The 19924-nt window shown below is 36.4% G+C and overlaps 1 protein-coding gene across 11 annotated transcripts in view; it reads right to left on the bottom strand.

The window, feature by feature from the left end:
* The window catches only part of TTC7B (tetratricopeptide repeat domain 7B), a 326149-nt gene that overhangs the window by 101451 nt on the left and 204774 nt on the right, over positions 1-19924 (bottom strand). For 5 of the 11 annotated variants that reach the window (XR_010601134.1, XM_042858600.2, XM_065595593.1 and 2 more), the window contains 3 exons: positions 19762-19878; positions 12641-12738; positions 6851-6901 (listed from right to left, as the gene is read on the bottom strand). Coding sequence is in view for 9 of the 11 variants with exons in the window: in XM_042858600.2 (XP_042714534.2) it covers positions 6851-6901; positions 12641-12738; positions 19762-19878 (266 nt within the window). In the remaining 2 variants the exon portion in view is untranslated. The remainder of the gene's footprint in view (positions 1-6850; positions 6902-12640; positions 12739-19761; positions 19879-19924) is intronic. The other 6 variants (XR_010601135.1, XM_005285389.5, XM_065595594.1 and 3 more) reach the window with 3 other exon arrangements.

Below are 19924 nucleotides of genomic sequence, written 5' to 3' on the forward strand. Positions count from 1 at the left end.
AATTAAAATTCAGTCTGAAATAGTATCTCTTTTCCAGTAAATGAAAAATGAAATAGGTTTTCTACCAATTCAGTATGTACGCTACCTTCATGATAAAATAAACGTATGTATTAAATATTTAACTGTTAGCAGAGAATCTTTAGCACTGATGTTTTTCTATCCAGACCATAAACATTTTAAGTTATAGTTCTCACTGTGATTTTAAACACTTACAAATTCACTGTAAATTTGTTCTGTAATTTCAAATTGTATTTGAGGCTCACTGGGCTTGATTAAATAAGAACAAGTTTTTCACTGCTTACAGAGATAGGAAAACAGGAAGAAAACAGGAACACAGGAAATACCAGATTGGATCAGACCAAAGGTTCATCTAGTCCAGTATCCTGCCTCTCATAATTACCAGCAGCAGATGCTTTACGGGAAGATGTTAAACTGACTACCACAGAAGTCAAAGACATAAGCTTGGGTTGGTGATTGCTTGCCTAAACCCGCGAACTGTAAACGTGAGCTATTGAGTGACTATTGACATTACAGGCCTTCACAAGAGAGAAGAGACAATATGATGGCTTTCAGTAAACTGCTGCAGTTTGATGTAATAACATCAGAGTATACTTAAAGTGGAGGAGGTGGTGAATGCAGACACATATTGCATAATTTATCCCAATGCTTCTTTTGTCTACCGTCCCCTCCCCCAGACTACGATGGTGCCAGCTTCCCAATCAATTTGGGAAATGCTGATGTGTGTATTTTATTATTTTGCACGGAGAGAGAAATTTGTCACTATGTTTGAACAGTTCTGTCAAGGCTATAAAAGCAGTCATTCCGTTCATTTCAGGATCCGGTCCACCATTTCCCTCCTTAGTTTTTAAAGATGACAAGCTCCACAATCAACAGCAGAGACTCATGCTCTCTCCCAGCAGCAAGGGGCTCAGAGAATTTCTTAGTTAAAAAGCCTAAAGGATGTCTGATGCGATCTGTGCAGTGGCTCACAACAGAGTAGAAGCCTTTGCTACTCCCACTGCTGACATGGTCTGTTGTAAATGGTTAAGAAAGAGAATCCACCCCAGGTCTCTTGAAGAACTGGTAAGGAAGGGATGCAGCTCCTTGATATGAAGAAAAGCTGAGGAAAGGAGAAAGTTGCAGACCATCATCCAACCCCTCACTTGTAATAATACAAAGCTTCAGCGGGGAGGAGGAGTTCCCTAGCAGGAGGCTGGTTGTATAGTGGGAACCACGTAATCTTAACAGGAGTAAAAATTTTCCAGTATGCAAACAAATGTTTTGGTACCTTCTAAATAGACCAAAATTTATTCCACTTAGCAAATATATTATTCAGATTGCACATCCCTAGTATCTAGGTCTAAAGTCATAAAAACAATAGAATGTAAACAGTTTACTACTGTAATTCTATAAGTGGATAAATCCACATACAGTGTAACAGTAACCTGGTGGTAAAACTTATTTGAGCAGAAGATAGTTCTATAGGATAATAAGCAACTATACCAAAGTTATAACAGGTTATTTAAGAACATAAGAATGGCCATGATGGGTCAGACCAGTGATCCATTTAGCCCAGTATCCTGTCTTCCAACAGAAGCCAATGCCAGCCAGATGCTTCAAAGGGAATGAAAAGAACAGGGTAATTTACTGAGTGATCCATCCCTGTTGTCCAGTCCCAGCTTCTAGTAGTCAGACATTTAGGACACCCAGAGCATTTAGGAAACCCTGACCATCTTGACTAACAGCCATCGATGGACATCTCCTCCACAAACTTATCTAATTCTTTTTTGACTCCAGTTATACCCTAAGCTGTTCTATACCCCTAATCTTTCTGTTGCATTTATCTGTATCTTTTCCAATTCTAATTTTGAGATGGGGCGACCAGAACTGCACACAGTTTTCAAGGTGTGCAAGTACCAGGGATTTATATAGTGACATTATGATATTTTCTGTCTTATTATCTTTCCCTTTGTTAATGGTGTCTACAATTTTGTTAGGTTTTTTGACTGCCGCTGCACTGCATGCACTGACTGCATGTTTTCAGAAAACTATCCATGATGACTTCAAGAGCTCTTTTTTGAGTGGTAATAGCTTATTCAGAACCCATCGATTTGTACAGATATTTGGGATTGTGTTTTCCAGCGTGCATTACTCTGCACTTAACAACATTGAATTTAATTTGCCATTTTGTTGCCCAGTCACCCAGTTTTGAGAGATCTCTTTGTAACTCTTCACAGTTAGCTTTGGACTTAACTATACTGAGTAATTTAGTATCATCCACAAACTTTGCCACCTTACTGGTCACACACTTTTCCAGTTCATTTATGAATATGTTCAACAGCAGAAGTGCCACTACAGTTCCTTGGGGGATCCGGCTATTTACCTCTTTTCACTGTGAAAACTAACCTTTGTTTCCTATCTTTTAACCAGTTACTGATCCATGAGAGGACCTTCCCTCTTATCCTATGACTGATTACTTTGCTTAAGAGCCTTTGGTGAGGGACCTTGTCAAAGGCTTTTTGAAAGACCACATACACGATATCAATTGGATCACCCTTGTCCACATGCTTGTTGACACCCTCAGAAAATTCTAAAGCATTATTGAGGCATGATTTCCCTTTACAAAAGCCATGTTGACTTTTCCCCAAGATATCATGTTCATCTATGTGTCTGATAATTCTGTTCTTTACTACAGATTCAATCAGTTTGACTGGTACTGAAGTTAGGTGTATTGGTCTGTAATTGCCAGGATCACCTATGGAGTCTTTTTTAAAAATCGGCGTTACATTAGCTATCTTCCAGTCATTTGGTACAAAGGCTAATTTAAGTGATAGGTTACATATCAACTACAATTTCATATTTGAGTTCCTTCAGAACTCTTGGGTGAATACTATCTGGTCCTGGTGAATTGCTGTTTAATTGATTAGTATGTTCCAAAACCCTCCTGAGATTTGTGAAATATAATCATAACTAGCCACCTGACAACTGATTCCTGCCTCACACTTGTTATTTGAAGCTGCAGAGTGCCCTTTTAACTTTTTCATTTTTCAAATCTTTTCAGAAAGGATCAATTCACACAATTTTTGCAGTTCTATGTAAATATGTATAAGTTTATAATACTGATCACTTAAAATTTTATTTCTTAGTAGTATTCTCTAAATAAAATATGCAAATGTTACAAATGCATGCTTCCTTATCCCATTAAATAAATAGAAAATGTTTATCTCCTAATTTTCACTATATTAATACATCTGCTCACAAGAATTTTTAAATTAATCACAGACTAAACATTTACAATCAAATGATGGACACAGAATTTCACATAAACTCAGATTATTTTAGAAATGGTGATGGCAATTCTAATCTATTAACATTAATAACCTTTCAAATGAATCAACTTCAAAACTCCCTTACTATCCTCTGCTAATAAAACCCTGTGACCAAACTTTCCAAAATAGTCCGCATTGTCTATAACAGTGGTTTCTTTGAATTTGAAAGTTTAAAGAAGGAGACTCAATGGGATTTGTGTGACTAACTCCCATAGGTCCCTTTAAAAATCACAGCTTTTGTTCTTTCACGCCTCTTCGCTTCAACCTGTTTCAAAGGTTGAGGAGTTTAGGTAATCTCAATGTAGTGCAGGAGAGTTGGAAGTTAATTGCTATCGAAAAGCAAAGAAAAATAAGTCACAAGTATATAGTCTGGGTTGGGCACCATTTATGTAAAATAATAGAACAGAATGACACCATTTTTGCTTTTTTCCCATGGGCTCCTAATCTGAACATCTGTGTCTTAGTTGACTCCAAGTAGTTTCTCACAGTCCTTCTCCAAAGGATGGGACAGCCTCTAATGCAGACTCTGGCAATCCCTGTATTTTGTGGGTCTCTAGTCAACACTACCACTGGAGCTTCATCATGCCTGGGCTATGCCTTTTTATAGTCACATAGTCTTTTCGGTCATCAAATCAAGCGTCTTGACCATGTGTCACTCTCATCCCCGGAAATCTAATCCCACAATATTTCATGCTTCTCTGGTATCACCACAATTAATTAGCATTTTGCTCATTCATGGCTCCTTCCAGAGGAAATGCATGGTACACAGTTTCTCTTAACAGTTGTTCTGTGGACAACTGGGAGCGGTTCTCTTAAAAGCAGAGTTTTGAGTGCCCAAAGTTCACTCTGCCTTTCTTCTAGTTTCTTCAGAAGTTTTCTAATTTAAAATGCAGATTTCTTGCTCTACATCTCACACTTACTATGGTGCTAAATGCCTACATTCTGGCTTCCCGTTCCACTCTACCGCACACTCACTCTGCTCTTTCCTCAGCATCACACAGAACTCTCCTAGTTTTGTTTGAATGGTTATAGACCCTCAGCCAATCACATTCCTTTGCAAGTTGCTTAGCTCTCTCCAGCAAGGTTTTGTTGCTGCATTTCACTCAATTTTTATCCCCCTTCCATCCCCAAAAGGTACTATGGCAGTTTTACTCTCATTGCTTCGACCAGGAATATATATATTCTGTATTCTTTAATCCCTACCCAGCGCATCAGAATTCACTGTAAAGCCAACTTGTGTCCAGCTGAATATGCTGTAAAAACACTCCATTATCTCTTCATCAGAAAACATAACCCATACAGAGAACTTGCTGGACAACTGCTAAAATCAGGATTTAAGCATGAACGTTGCGAAGAACTGAAGAAGGGTTTTATTCCCTTAAAAAAGAAACTGAAGGTTGTTTTGAACTCAAATGTCTGAAAAAGGCATGAGAGGTCTGGGAAAGAAAACTAGTCATAATACATCAGCATAATGGCTCTCTGCTATCACCTTTGGCTTGTTTGATTTTACTTTTATTAGGGTTCATCTTTGATACTAAAATTGTCTCAATGGCGGGAAGTTTTTGAAAGTTCAAGAACTCACATATTTAGTTACCACCTGAATAACATCTTGAAATAGTAATTATCTCACACATGGTAAAACGATGTGTGAGATTTGCTGTCTAACTTTTTATTTCATGGCACATTTTTGTTGAGAAATATTTTGCTTTACTTCCAAATTACCTTTCGCAATCGCTATTCAGAATTTATGAAGAGAGAATTTTTGTCACTAAACCAACATTTTATTAGTTTACGATCAGCCTTTGCTTGTTTGAATGTTTTAATCAATAAACTTTTCATTCAATAGGAGACTTCATCTGCCATAATGTGAACAAATTACCAAGGAAATCTTACATTGTGACCAGATGATTACTGAACCGTCAGCATTTTTACTGGCATTTGCTCTGAGAAGACCTTTCCACCTCAAAGACTTGCTTATTGCCCGATTTCAGCAAATACAGCAATGTCCTAAATTTACAGATTATTTCTAAAATTCCATCTTGTCCTGAAGCCTAGATGTTCATAAGTATCCCTATGTAAAAGAAAATTATGATAAAATCCATGGCTTTCCTAGTAATTTTCTTGGTAATTTCTAAATAAATTTCAACATTAAATACTTGATTTAATGAAAATCTGTCATATATTCTTGCTCTCGCCGCAGAAGAGGAAAGTTGCTTTATAAATCAAATTTAATGGAACAATGTCTTATTCAAAGCAAGAGAAATCTGAATTCAACAGAAACACTCAGGCAGGATGAAGAACACTTCCAATTTCACATGCACAAAAAGCAGGCATTAAAGCATTTAAAAATACGAATGGTGTAACATGCACTGGATTGTGTGCTAATGCAAGCAAACACATTTTGCGTAAAAAGACAGTACCTTCTGCAGAGCTACATAAAGCAGATGTTTCAATTGAAATTTACATTCTTCCTACTGAATATTCACAAGGCACCTGAGACACTTTTCCTCACACAGAAGTTGCAATGTTAATTATCAGTTTGGGCAGAAGAACATTTCAAGAAAGCCAAATCTGGGCAATAAGATTTAGCATCCCTCTCCTTTAGTTCTCTGAATAACGCTATCTGCACTGGGTGGGTGAAGTAATAACTTTTAATGGACCAACTTCTGTTGGTGAGAGAGACAAGCTTTCAAGCTTAGAGAGAGCTCTTCTTCAGATCTTCACAGGTCTATCTGCACTGAACAGACACCATACTTGCAGTGAAATATGTACAGCTCTTCCAAATTCTCCTTACTCCCCTCCCCCCCCCCCAAGTTAAAAAAAGTATCTTCACTACTTGGGAGAAATCTATTTCGAAGTGAAAAGTGTAATGAAAACACATATGCCACAATTTTCTATAGGCGAAGCATAAAATAATCTTAAAATATATCTGATGGTAGCAATCTCAAGACTGCAAAAAATGTGTTTTGTATCTTGGATAATTTATTTGTCTAACTTTAAATGTATATTTACTGATTTATGCTCTTTATTTTATTCTCTTTATTGAGGTCTTTAGCTCTCTTCTGACAATCACTATTTCAGGCAGTGGAACACCTCTCAGAAAAGAAAGCAATGGCCCACTGTGAATTGCACTAGAAATCAAATTAACAGTAGTAACATTACATATTAGACCACTGTAATGCTTACTCACAGTGGTGGCTTAAGAACTTTAATAATAAAAATTACCGGTGACCGACCATTATTCTATATAAGACCTTCCTGAAATACCTTTATTTGCAGCCCTCCAGAAATTAATACTGCCTCTTTAATAATTAAATTCACGTGTTGGTTGAGTGCATTCAGATTTTGTAAGATTACAGCCCTCAGAGTGATTGAATGAGTAAATAGCATCAGCTGCACTTTACACACTGTATCAAACTTCCACTATTGATAAACAATATTTGCATTTTGTTGTGGAGAAATACGTGATTTTTAAGTCATTTAGAAATTAAAAGTAGACCTGTATAGTGAATACTACTTACAAACTGAAAAAAGGGAGTAAAAACCATGAAAGTAAGCATCTGGTGAGTTACCTTTGAACAACAGATGAAATCACAAATTAAAATCTTAATTAAAAAAAGGCAAAATATAAAAACTAAATACTCCAAGAAAACAAAAAGACTTCTGATAATCTTCAAACTGAAAATCAGGTTTATTGTTTTCAGCTTTCAATAAAGGTTTTGAAAAAGAGGGGTTGTTACAACTTCTGAAATCATTTTGATTTTCATCAGTACAGTATGGTGAACTAAACATTTGTGATGTGTGTTTTGTTTCTATTACAGGAAGATGTAGAGTTGAATAAAATAAGCAGCCCACGATCTTCAGCCCTGAAATTTATACCAAGAAGCTACAAGGATCTGGACTAAATTTTTATTCATATAGCGTAAAGGGGAAAAATACCCAAAGCTTTGAATCTTACCAATTATTTACACTTCAGATAAGCATCTGACATTCTGCTTTTATACCCTACACATCATCATGTAAACTTCCCTCATATCATCATGCAATCTAGAAAGCTCTTTTCCTTATTAATACTGTAGCTTTTATTGGAAATGGAAAACTCAGACTTTATACCATTTAGTCTGTGTTTGCACTTCTGCGTTTTCTCAATATATGTTAGGCATCCCGGTGGAACTCCTGGTGACTCATTGCTCCACAAAGAACAAACAATCTAATGCTGCATGGGATATACCATCTTATAGCAGTATGCCCTGTGGAAGCACAATGCAAAACCTACAACACTTTCCTAGTTAATCAGGTATTAAAGTGCTACAAGATGGAACACAGCCTTCAACTTCTTAAGCTTTTGTATCTAAGTACCCTGAAGTTTAAAGAAACATAGATGCTTCCATAGATTTGAACATTTAAAATATCAAGGAGGGTGGTCACTGACCAATACCAAAACTGAACTTCAGAACACCGGATTATTGTGGTATAGCAGTGAAACCAAATAGTACTATACTTAAGGCTAACAATGAGGGTCAGGAATATTAATAGTAAGCAATCTAGTGGAAGGAGAACAAATATAAACTGAGAAAAATGTTTAGAAAGCTATTTTAAACAAGAGGTTACAACACCAACACCAGATTTATTTTGGTAGCACCACCAGATTTATTTTGATATATTTTGTAGAGTTTTTAAGTGAGAGGAGAATCAGGCCTACAATGGGTTTACATTAGCAGAACGCAATTGATTATAGTTCAGTAAGACAGATCAACAGGCCTTTGCAATATGCAAAATAAACAAAATAAATACAAATTATTTGATGCATTTGCCACCTTGGTGCAAGATTTCAGGAAAAGATAGCTGTTATAAATTATAGTTATTCTAGTTGTTAATGAAGGATCCAACAACGCAAAATAAATTATTACAACTTATGGATGAGAAAGACAAATCTCGTAAATGGTTATATTCCTATGAGACAACGGGTGCCAGTATCTGAACTGACTATTCCAGGTTCAACACCAGATATGCTTTATTGCAATGCATATAACAGGTGCTCTAAAACAATATTGATTGATAATCCCTTTCTCCTCCCATCTATTACATTGTGCCACATCCAGGAGTTTGAGATACTAATCTATTCAAAACTGTAGAGCTTTCGGCACTCCAATATTACCTATTAAAATCTCCTTATGCACTACTAATGTTTGTATTTTTAATATTTTCCCCCCACTAATTAACTAAGAGCATCTGACTAGGCAGGCTCCAGTTGAACCTAATGTTTTGAAGTTTAAAATAGTTTAAATGGAAACACTGTTTATCAGTTATGGAGATTATCAGAAAAACAAACAAAAAGCAAATTAACACGCCTATCAGGAAGAGAGAACCAGTTTACAGAGAGGAGGTGCGTGGGGCCCAGAACACAGTCGCAGTATGGATAGGCTGCATGGAGCCACACACAGGTATCAGATTTGGCATAAGGGTGAGAAGATATGAACAAGTGAAGAGGAGATTCTGTTCTTGAGAGAGGAGATGAGGAGGAAGTATCAGAAGCTAAAAAAATGAAAAAAAAATTGATAAAAGAAAAAAAATCCAAGAATAGGGTTTTAATGGATTCATGAATTCCAAAAAGAAAATGATATAATGCAAAGCATTTATTTCACTACTCATAGTATGAAGATGGTTTCTGCAGAAAACAAGTATTAGTTTTTCTTTATACAACTTGACAAAGTCCATTATCTTGTATGATATTCAAAGACAAGTGTCTTTATGTACAAGAAAACCAGAAAACTAGATTTAATCAAAACCAATTAATTTGGAAAGAAAATTTTCTTTAATATGCTCTAAACTCATTTTATTTGAGGAAAAACAAAGTTCTAGACAACGTGGTTTAAAACCAGCTACTAATTTTATTTTCTATTATGATAGTCCAAAAATAAGTGAGCTAAGACTATCACATAATAAAACAAGTACAATAGAACCTCAGAGTTATGAACACCAGAGTTATGAACTGACCAATGAACCAAAGATATGGTATCTAGCTAAAGTGGAGAAGGATTTTAGGAGGGCTGACATGACATGACATCTAGTCTTGTGAACAAAAGAGGTCTTGGCTTGTCTACATTAGAAAATTGCACAGGTGTAACTTAAATTTATTAAGTCTGTTTAGTTAAACCAATGCAAATCCCTATGTAAACACTTATTTTAAGAGTGGCTTATTTCAGTTTAGTTTAAATTGGTAAGGAACTGACTTATGTTAAATTGATATATGAAACTCTTATCTGGAATAAGAGTATCTACACAGGATTTTGCACTAGTTTAGCATTTAGTTTAAAAACAACTTTAGCTAAACTGGTACAAGTTTTGTGTAGATAGACAAGGCCTCTGATATTATTATTAGCTCTAGTCTCTTGTTCCATAGGTCAGTAGAGGCTGAATATGCTGCTCAGATGTGTGGATAAGGGACTCATCACTTAAAAGTTGGCTTACAAAGGAAAAAAAAAGAAGAGTTGATTCAATTCCCTTCCCTTCCTTTCTGATATATAAAGGAGGACCGAATATTGCTCTCATGAAGGTATTTTTTCTTGCTCATTTTTACCTTAAAACTATCAGAAATGACAGTTCTGTTCTTCTATATTTTTGAAGACCCACTGAACTGTAGTGGGAGCTCTCTCAGTGCATATAGATTCAACACCCCTGCACTATTATCATCTAAGACCTTTTCCTCCAAATGGTTCCTGACATTTGATAATATCTGTTTAACTCAAAAGTAAAAATCAAGGAGTTTTAAAATACCTACCTACAACACCTTCCCCCTAATCAACATACTAAGTTTCACTTCCTTGGTACTTGTAGAGTCATAATCCTTCTACTTCCCCATCCATCTACACAGTGTTCCAGATAAAGAGGGTAGCAGAAAACCTGAATTTCTGTACGCTCTTTGGGAAAAGGATTGTCCCCATCTGTGTGCATGTACAGCATGCAGCGCAATAAACCCTAAATCCTTTCAACCCTCTCTTGGTCCTTAAGTGAATACATCTGAGGGCTTTTTCCACACACTGATCCCATAGAGTGACTGCAGAGTTTCTACCATTCTCCCTGCAGACCTCTTTCTATTACAAACTTTCCTCTCTTTCTACTAACCCCCAGCTCCTCCCTGCGGCAGTTCAGATTCAGAATAAGACAAATCTGAACTTCCAAAAAATTCAAGTTTGTTGAGATCCTTTGTTCCAGTTTTGGCTGAAGATAGTTTAAAGAACAGGTTAGACAAACATCTGTCAGGGATAGTTTAGGTAAACTTGGTCCTGCCTCTGTGAGGTCCCTTCCAGCCCCTACATTTCCTTGCTTGTGACAAGCCCCAGTAATAAAGGTCAGACCTGGATGCAAACTTCCCCAAAAGTTCACATGGTTTTAGATTACAAGTTTTGATTCAGGCATATCTCCATTTAACAGCACCTCATCTGGCTGATTAATGGTGAGTGATGAAGGGCTATGAAGAGAATTCAGTCTATAAAGGCAGCGATTGCTGTTCATGGTCTGAGTATCTGGAGAGGTAAAATCAGGGTGTCCCAAGGCTCTGTAAAGAATCTTGGCACCCACTTGAAAAACAAATGTTTCCATGCATAAGTAGCTAGATTTTAAAATTTCATACCTCATTTCTTGTATTTTCTCGATAAAACAAAGCAGTGAGATTGCCCAGAATGTGGAATCATAGAATCATAGCATATCAGGGTTGGAAGGGACCTCAGGAGGTCATCTAGTCCAACCCCCTGCTCAAAGCAGGACTAATCCCCAGACAGATTTTTACCCCAGTTCCCTAAATAGCCTCCTCAAGGATTGAACTGACAACCCTGGGTTTAGCAGACCAATGCTCAAACCACTGAGATATCCCTCCTCCAACTGAATGATCACAAGTCAAATTTCATATTTTTAATTAAAATGCTTTTTTAAATTGCAAGTGCACATAAGAATGTGACTTCTTGCTATGGTACAGTACACACTGCATTAAGCCTTTATAATTCTCGGAAATAAGGCATTTATAACAGAATACCTACAATAATGGCAAAAATGTACCTCTTTGTGCATGTGAGTGCGCACATCTGGTCCAACTTCATGGTTTCAGAAATAAAGCAAGCAAGTACAATTTTTTACTATTGAATAATTCTGTTACATTATATTTCAACTACTCACAGGTTGATGAGTTCTAATTTACTGCTGTCAAAATGCCATAAAGGCATCTCAGGCTGGGAAACCTTTCCAAAAGCATTTTATATTGAAGCCCGAGTAAACAAAAAATCATGTCTCAAAGACAATTCAAAAAGTATGTTATAGTTTTGACATAAAACCACAAAAGTAAGGAAACAGACAGCTAAGGAAAATCTCTTAATACTTGTGATACAATAGGATATAGATTAGAATAAGGTTAATATGGTGTCCTTTCATGTAAAGTTAGTGAAACTTAAAATCACCATATGTCAATTGTTTCCCCTTCTGAGAGTTTCTCTTAAAACTGTATGTTTATTCATTCATTTTGGCTGTGAGTTTTTGGTTTATACAGTCTTTTAGGTGTATTCATTCATTCAAGTTATGATTGGTGAATATAAGATAATAGACAAATTACAGTTTATAAATATGTACTGACATGTAATGACATCGTAAAGTTAACCTGCTGCATCTGTGCAGCATTTTATTTTGCACTGTGTTTAATGAGAAGTTCATTATCTGACTTGTAAAATATTTATTTCTCAAAGTGTCAAAAGCTATTAGCCTCTATTGTGAACCTGCCACCAAAATGAAATGTTTTCAAATATGAAGTGCCAAAAAATAGCTAAAAAAAATCTTAACGTTTTTGAAGGGGTGGATCCCTAGTTTGCTTATTAAATAATACAAAGAAAAAATTTACTCAGAAATGCTCAGATACCAAGGGAATGGGTAAAGTATCAGACCCTAGCTAGAATAGAATAGATCAGCATGCCAACTTTTAACCATTATTAAATATTTAACAATAAGTATAGTAATACTTCCTAAAATGTTTATATATATTTTATTAATACAAATGTACTGACAGGCCTGGGAAATGGGCATTTTTAAAAACAAAAATTAATTAATTAATAAAAAGTAAAGTTTATATATTGCAAGCATCTCCTCAAACAAACTTGATACTGCAATTTATTTTATTTTTTTTACTTTACAACAACGAAGATATATAGTGCAAAAATAATCACATCTTACACTGACTGCTTTGGTCTTTTTATCTTGTAAGATCTGACCGATTATACTGAGCCACACATTATCTTTGCCACTTTATTGTTCAAGATGTTAATTCTCACCTGTTTCAGGGTCACTGAAGTCAGGTAAGGTAATCGTATTGAGTTGTCGTCTGTCAGCAATGGCTCTGTCTAACAGGCTGCTCCCACGTCCAGAATCACTGTAACACAATATTTGAAGTACAAGTCATTTAAAATATAAAATCAAACACTGACTGTTGAGATACAATTTTTATACTGTACCTCCTCACATGTTGTTGCAAAAAAATGTGGATAGTGATAATCAAAGTTTAGTATTAAACATGGCCAATTATTCAGTTAAACAACTACACTAAATAAAAGGTAACTAAAAATTTAATCCATACTTATTTTAACAATTTTTGTTCCATAATAAAATCAATCAAAATGGGCACAAAAGATACAAACATTTCAAGTGAGTCATATAATGTTATAGCTTTACAAGTGAAGTACATACTCAGACTCAAGTTATTAAACTAGTGCACAATATAGTAAATTTACATGACAATTAATAAGATGATGACAGTTCTAAAGAACAGAATCTAAACACATCCAAACCAAAACAAAACGTAGGACAAAGAGTGAAAGTTCAAGAGGAGCTGTGGAGATTACTAAAGAGTAAAAGAAATGCTCAAAGAGCTGAGTTTTAAGCAGGGATCTGAAGAAAAGAGGATGTTTTGCAGATAAACCAATTCAATTTTATGCTTAGTTAAATTTAGGGCAACAACCTTTGTATAAGCAGCAAAGAGTCCTGTGGCACCTTATAGACTAACAGACGTATTGGAGCATGAGCTTTCGTGGGTGAATACCCACTTCGTCGGATGCATGCATCCGACACAGGACTCTCTGCTGCTTTTACAGATCCAGACTAACACGAGATCCAGACTAACACGGCTACCCCTCTGATACTGGACAACCTTTGTATAAATACAGATGGTACAGGAGACTGGTAATGAATTATTGTAAGACTCTTGCAGCTCTGTTCACTACATTTGAGTCTAGTCTAGTTTGGCAGTAACGAAGTCAATGCCATCTAGCCGGCTGATTTGGCAGCCTATTTGTAGGGCCCTACCAAATTCACGGTCCATTTTGGTCAATTTCATGGTCATATGATTTAAAAAATCATAAATTTCATGATTTCAGCAATTTAAATCTGAAATTTCAGTGTTGTAATTGTAGGGGTCCTGACCCAAAAAGGAGTTATATGTGTGTGTGTGGGGGGCAGAAGGTTATTTTTGGGGACGGTGGGGGGTTGCGGTACTGCCACTCTTACTTCTGCGCTGGGCAGCTGGAGAGCAATGGCTGCTGGCCGGGAGACCAGATCTGAAGGCAGAGTTGCCGCCAGCAGCAGCACAGAAGTAAGGATGGCTTGATATGGTATTGCCACCCTTACTTCTCCGCTGCTGCCTGCAGTGCTGGGCCCTCAGTTAGCAGCCTCCACTCTCCAGCTACCCAGCTTCAAAGGCAGCTGCGCAGAAGTAAGGGTGGAATGGTATGGTATTGCCACCCTTACTTCTGCACTGCTGCTGGTGGGGCACTGCCTTCAAAGCTGGACACCCAGCCAACAGCCACCACTCTCCGGCCACTCAGCTCTGAAGGCAATGCAGAAGTAAGGGTGGAAATGCTTCTACCCCCCAAAATAACCTTGTGAGCCCCCCCGCAACAACTTCCTTTTCGGTCAGGACCCACCCCCAATTTGATAAATGCTGGTCTCCCCAGTGAAATCTGGAGAAGAGATTTCATGGTCCATGACACGTTTTTCATGGCTGTGAATTCGGTAGGGCCCTACCTATGTGGAAAAAAATTTGGTCTATTAGTCCATTTCTTAGTTCACATCACAAATAAACCAACCATATGGACACTTGACTGGCAGTTTTAGCAGAAGGACCAGGACTTAATGGGAATGGAGAATGAATTTCCTTTCACCCCTAAACTGTCCCTCCAGGTTGGTGGTGAGGCACATTAGCAGGACAGTGATGGGAAGCTCGTACTGATACTGTCCGTGCCTTAAACATTCTGTGGATAAATAGATAACTTTTGTTTCTAGGGCTGTTAATCTGGCACTTTTCACAGTTAATTCTCCCTTTTAAAAGGCATTTTTTCAATGGAACCCTACATTGTAATAGCACCATTTAATATTGTATATGCTCTTGTCTAATTCTCCTCTCACAACAGTGACAATTCAGAGTAACTCCATTCAATTCACCAGTATAAAATGGGGTCTAAGAGAGATCAGAATCTGGGCCAATTTTGTATCTGTCCCAATTTTTAAATGGCCTCCTACTTTTGAATTCAAATGTATTTTTGCCCTTTTCTTTCAATTCAGCTACTAAACTCATTATAGTTACACACTTTAAAAACAGAGTGAAAGATACTATTTCCTTTCTTTATGAAGATGTTGCAAAAATGTTACCAATAAGATCTTGCATGACACTAATGTCATTGCTAGACTGCAATTTCCCTGCAAAGGGATGCTATTATAGCAATCTACAGGAAACAGAAGGGAATTTTCTGGGATACAGACTATCAGCTATAGTTATTACATCAGTTGGCACATATTTTTTGGTAACAGCTATATTAATTACTTCTTCAACCCAGGAACAACGTCACGCTAAATATCGTTGAACAGAACAACATTTAATGTAAATTACCTTTTAATTACTGCACTGACATTCTGGGTGATTATCTGGTTTCCTCCCGTAGTTAATTCACATTTTGTATTTATTCCAAAATAAGCCTGTATGTGACAATGTCCTACACTGCTCCTAATTTGGGGTGTGGCCTACCTCTTTCCTATTTAATGTACAGAAATGGAATGAAAGTTATACACATGTACACTGTATTCCCTTAATTAGGCTGAGTTGGTTTAAGGAGGGAATTACATTATACTGTAATTGTAATGAGAAAAATATAGAAAAAGAAGAGAAAGAACCTATTTTAATTTTCAATATACTTTAGCAACCAGACTACAGATGCATTGCATTTGATGTAAGTATTATGCCTTAATCCTACAAGCCTTATATCTTACAATAAGGGAATTAAAGTGTAGCAGAATTCTAAGGATTTATAGCCAATTAGTGAGCAAACATTTACTTGTATGCTGGAAATGACTTTCAACAACAAAGAGCAGATTTATCTTATAAAACACAAGAAAACAAAGCCATGGGAAAGAGTAGTATTAGCACTTTTATATCATGTATTCAGTTGTTTTCATAGGTAACAGATTAATGAGGACACTGAGTCCAACCTTCTCCTACAAAAGGTGATCTGATTGCAACCAGAGATATGTGCCATTGCAAATCGAACTAGTCAGGACAGGGAACTTTCATTCAGCAGCAAAAATTAGAAAGGGAACCCCCTTCTAATTATAATACTGCTCTGTGTTCAACTACTATTGGTGTGAAAATGCAATATGCTACATTAGGGTAGGTATGTCACATCACCACAACCCTGTCAGCACTATATCGGGGAGGTATGCCACATCAGATGCTACATAAGGGAGGTGAGTGATACCATCACAACCACAACAGTGCCAATGTGATGTGATTCGCAAAACCAAGTCTCTTGTGTCACAGCATTTATTCACAGCCCCCCTGTTCCCTGAGATCTACTTTGATCTTGATTGTAATTTATAAAGATTTTTTTATAACTGAATTGTTAGAGCTTTTTTTACCAAAATCAGCAGCCTCAAAATCTAGGTTAGTGTCAAATACGGAGACAGAGGTTCCCAGGTTCTTAAGGAGAGGTGGAAAGATTAAGAAAGTTGGCAATTATTATTCAGAACTGATATAAAAGCCAATGTAATGAGAACACTAAGCTTTTATAATTCAGGGCAGGTCAGAATTCCTGCTGATATCTGGAGGAGTTGTTACTTAACTGAAGTATTTTTAGGCTTGATAGCACTGAGCACATCAGGAAAGCAATGACAAAGCATGGTTAGATATTCGTGCTGCACACAAGTATAATTGCATATTGTAGGAAGGCATAAAGATATGCTTACAATGTTACGTGCACAGGTATGATGCTGCAATTAAGCTTATAAGTAAATTGAAACCATTCTGCTCAGCAGAGCATTCTGGGAATTTGGATAAGAAACTCTTTTTGCCATATATATAAAATGGGAAATATTAGAAATATTTTTCAAATGACAAACCTACTAACAGTATCTGGACCCTTGCCAAATAGTCCTATTCTAATCTATTTCTAGCCCCTTTTCATACTGGTGCAACAATCTGAACAGAATATTTGGGCTTGTAAATATTTATAACATACTCTGAAAAACAAAATTTACTGATTTTATATATATATAAAAGTTGTTGAAAAAGAGATGTGGAAATAGGCTGTCCTATTTCCACATCTCTTTTTCAACAACTTTATTTTTAAATGAGGGATATCTTCAGGAAAATAATAGTTGCTTTTAAAGAGGTCATCTGCTCCTACTGCTTATTCCCACCTTCAATAAGAATACTCTCTTTGTGACATCATAACTAAATACTGTGCAAAAGATTGTGACATCACAAAATGAGGAGTTTATATTCAAGCAACGAGTAACCAAATTTGTGAATGTGGGGAAGGCTTTTAAAAAATGCAAGATTAAAGTGGACTGGGCTCTAAAGAGATGTTTCTCATGACAACTCAACAAGTCTTCTAAATCTATTTTTTCTCTTTAATGGAAGAAAAACAAAAATATAGTACTACTCTCCTGCATAAACTCCTCGCCCAGCAACAGGCCACCCCTGCAAGTGCAAGTGCTTTTTAAATTGTCACACACTACAGGAATTTAGATGAAACAGAAATATTCCTTATACAGTATTAAATATTTTATTTATTTATTTTTAGTACTATTTTTCTATAAACTACAGCTAAAGCTACAACACATATAGCTAGTATAAACAAGGGATTAGACAGGTATTTGGAAGCAACATATTTTCAGGTATAAAAGGTACCACAATGGAGGGCACAGTTCAAGCTGAACCCCCTATCTCCCTTGTGGTAAAATTGCTTATATTCCCATTAGTACAGTGGCTCTCAAACTTGTTTACTGGTGACCACCTTCACATAGCAAGTCTCTGAGTGCGACCCCCCCTTACAAATTAAAAACACTTTTTTACATATTTAACACCATTATAAATGCTGGAGGCAAAGCGGGGTTTGGAGTGGAGGTTGACAGTTCACAACTTCCACGTAATAACCTCGCGACCCCGAGGGGTCCCAACCCCCAGTTTGAGAACCCCTGCATTAGTAGAAAGGTAAATTAATCTGAAGTACCATCTGCTCGGTTAGGGTCTGGCCCTTTGCACCACTAAAGCAATGTCAAGGGGCAGAGACTTGGACATAACTGGTCAATTGTAGTTAATTTGGCAGAACTAGTTCCGTACATCAAATGCCCCTGGTTAAGGGGGTGTCCTAGGAAGGGCATCCCTCTGCTATGCTGAGCCTTAAGTGGTGTAAATTAGAACACCCCCATAGCTTCTCTAACTTGTGGCCGGGCCAGGTCCACTAGAGACCAAAGCTCAGAATCAGGGATCCAGAAATAGCTGTCTTATGTGCCCTCTCTCCTTGCATTCTCCTCTCAAAAATTCCCGCTCTCTAAAATATTCCCATTGGAGTAGCTTATGCACAATTTCTAGCATACCTCTCCTCCCCCCCCCAGATAATGGATGATATGGGCTCTTATATTTTAGGAATAATTAGGGCTGTCGATTAATCGCAGTTTACTAAAAACTAATCATAAATAATTGCACTTTTAATTGCACTCAAACAATAGAATACCAATTGAAATTTATTAAATATGTTTGGATGTTTTTCTACATTTTCAAATATATTGATTTCAATTACAACACAGAATACAAAGTGTACACTGCTCACTTTACATTATTTTTTATTACAAATATTTGCACTGTCAAAATGATAAAAGAAATATTATTTTTCAATTCACCTCATACAAGTACTGTAGTGCAATCTCTTTATTGTCACAGTGCAAGTTACAAATGTCGATTTTTTTGTGGTTACATAACTGCACTCAAAAAACAAAACAATGTAAAACCTGTTATATGGCAGAATGCAAGTAAAACAGCAGGAGACATACAATTCTCCCCTAAGGAGTTCAGTCACAAATTTAATTCGCACACTTTTTTTAATGAGCGTCATCAGCATGGAAGCATGTCCTCTGGAATGGTGGCCAAAGCATGAAGGGTCATATGAATGTTTAGCATATCTAGCACATAAATACCTTGCAATGCCAACTATAAAGTTCCATGCAAATGCCTGTTCTCACTTTCAGGTGACATTGTAAATAAGAAGCGGGCAGTAGTATCTCCTGCAAACATAAACAAACTTGATTGTCTGAGCAATTGGCTGAACAAGAAGTAGGACTGAGTGGATTTGTAGACGATAAAGTTTTACAGTGTTTTATTTTTGAGTGCAGTTATTTTTTTGTACATAATTCTACATGTGTAAGTTGCACTTTCACAATAAAGAGATTGCACAACAGTATTTATATTAGGTCAATTGAAAAATATTATTTCTTTTGTTTTTTACCGTGCAAATATTTATAATAAAAATAATAATATAACGTGAGCACTGTACACTTCGTATTCTGTGTGGTAATTGAAATCAATATATTTGAAAATGTAGAAAGCATCCAAAAAAATTTAAATAAATGGTATTCTATTATTCTTTAACAGTGTGATTAATTTTTTTAATTGCTTGAAAGCCCTAGTGATAATCAAATTGTTGGGTATATGCTCTTAGCGATTATCCAATGAATTTTGTGAGTTTTAGTCCCTGTTAAATACAACTCTGATTGTACATTAAACGTATCAGACTTTAACCCTTTTTCCCTTTGAAAAACAGAAATCAATGAGTCCCAACCATCTCTAATTTATCTTATAAAAGCAGAAATGCAAATATGCAGTAATAAAAATTAAGACAGACCTTTCCAGCTTTATCATAAAACTTCTTGTAATTAACCACCCACTTCTGCCTCAAAATTGTAGAGCAATCCATTTAAAAAAACCTTTTGTAAATAGAGACCAGATATATCCCAAGAACCATCTTAGCAGTAAACACAAGAAAAAAGATTTATGAATTGTAATTAAATTGGAAATCTTCTGATGAGTTTCAGCGTACAGGAGACAAAATCCAAGATTTCTTTAGCATCTTACCTAGGGTTAGTGAGATTGTAACAGGACTTCCAAATCTGTAGCATATGTTTGCAGGTTAGGAGTGCCTCATCCGGGCCTCTGCACAGGGATTCCAGTTTGGCTTTTGAAAACAGTAATCTAATGGAGAAGGGGAAATTTTTTTTTTGAAGAGTCACACTGAAGC

The sequence above is a fragment of the Chrysemys picta genome, chromosome 4 (assembly GCF_011386835.1).
Source record: "Chrysemys picta bellii isolate R12L10 chromosome 4, ASM1138683v2, whole genome shotgun sequence".
NCBI classification, from domain to species: domain Eukaryota; kingdom Metazoa; phylum Chordata; order Testudines; family Emydidae; genus Chrysemys; species Chrysemys picta.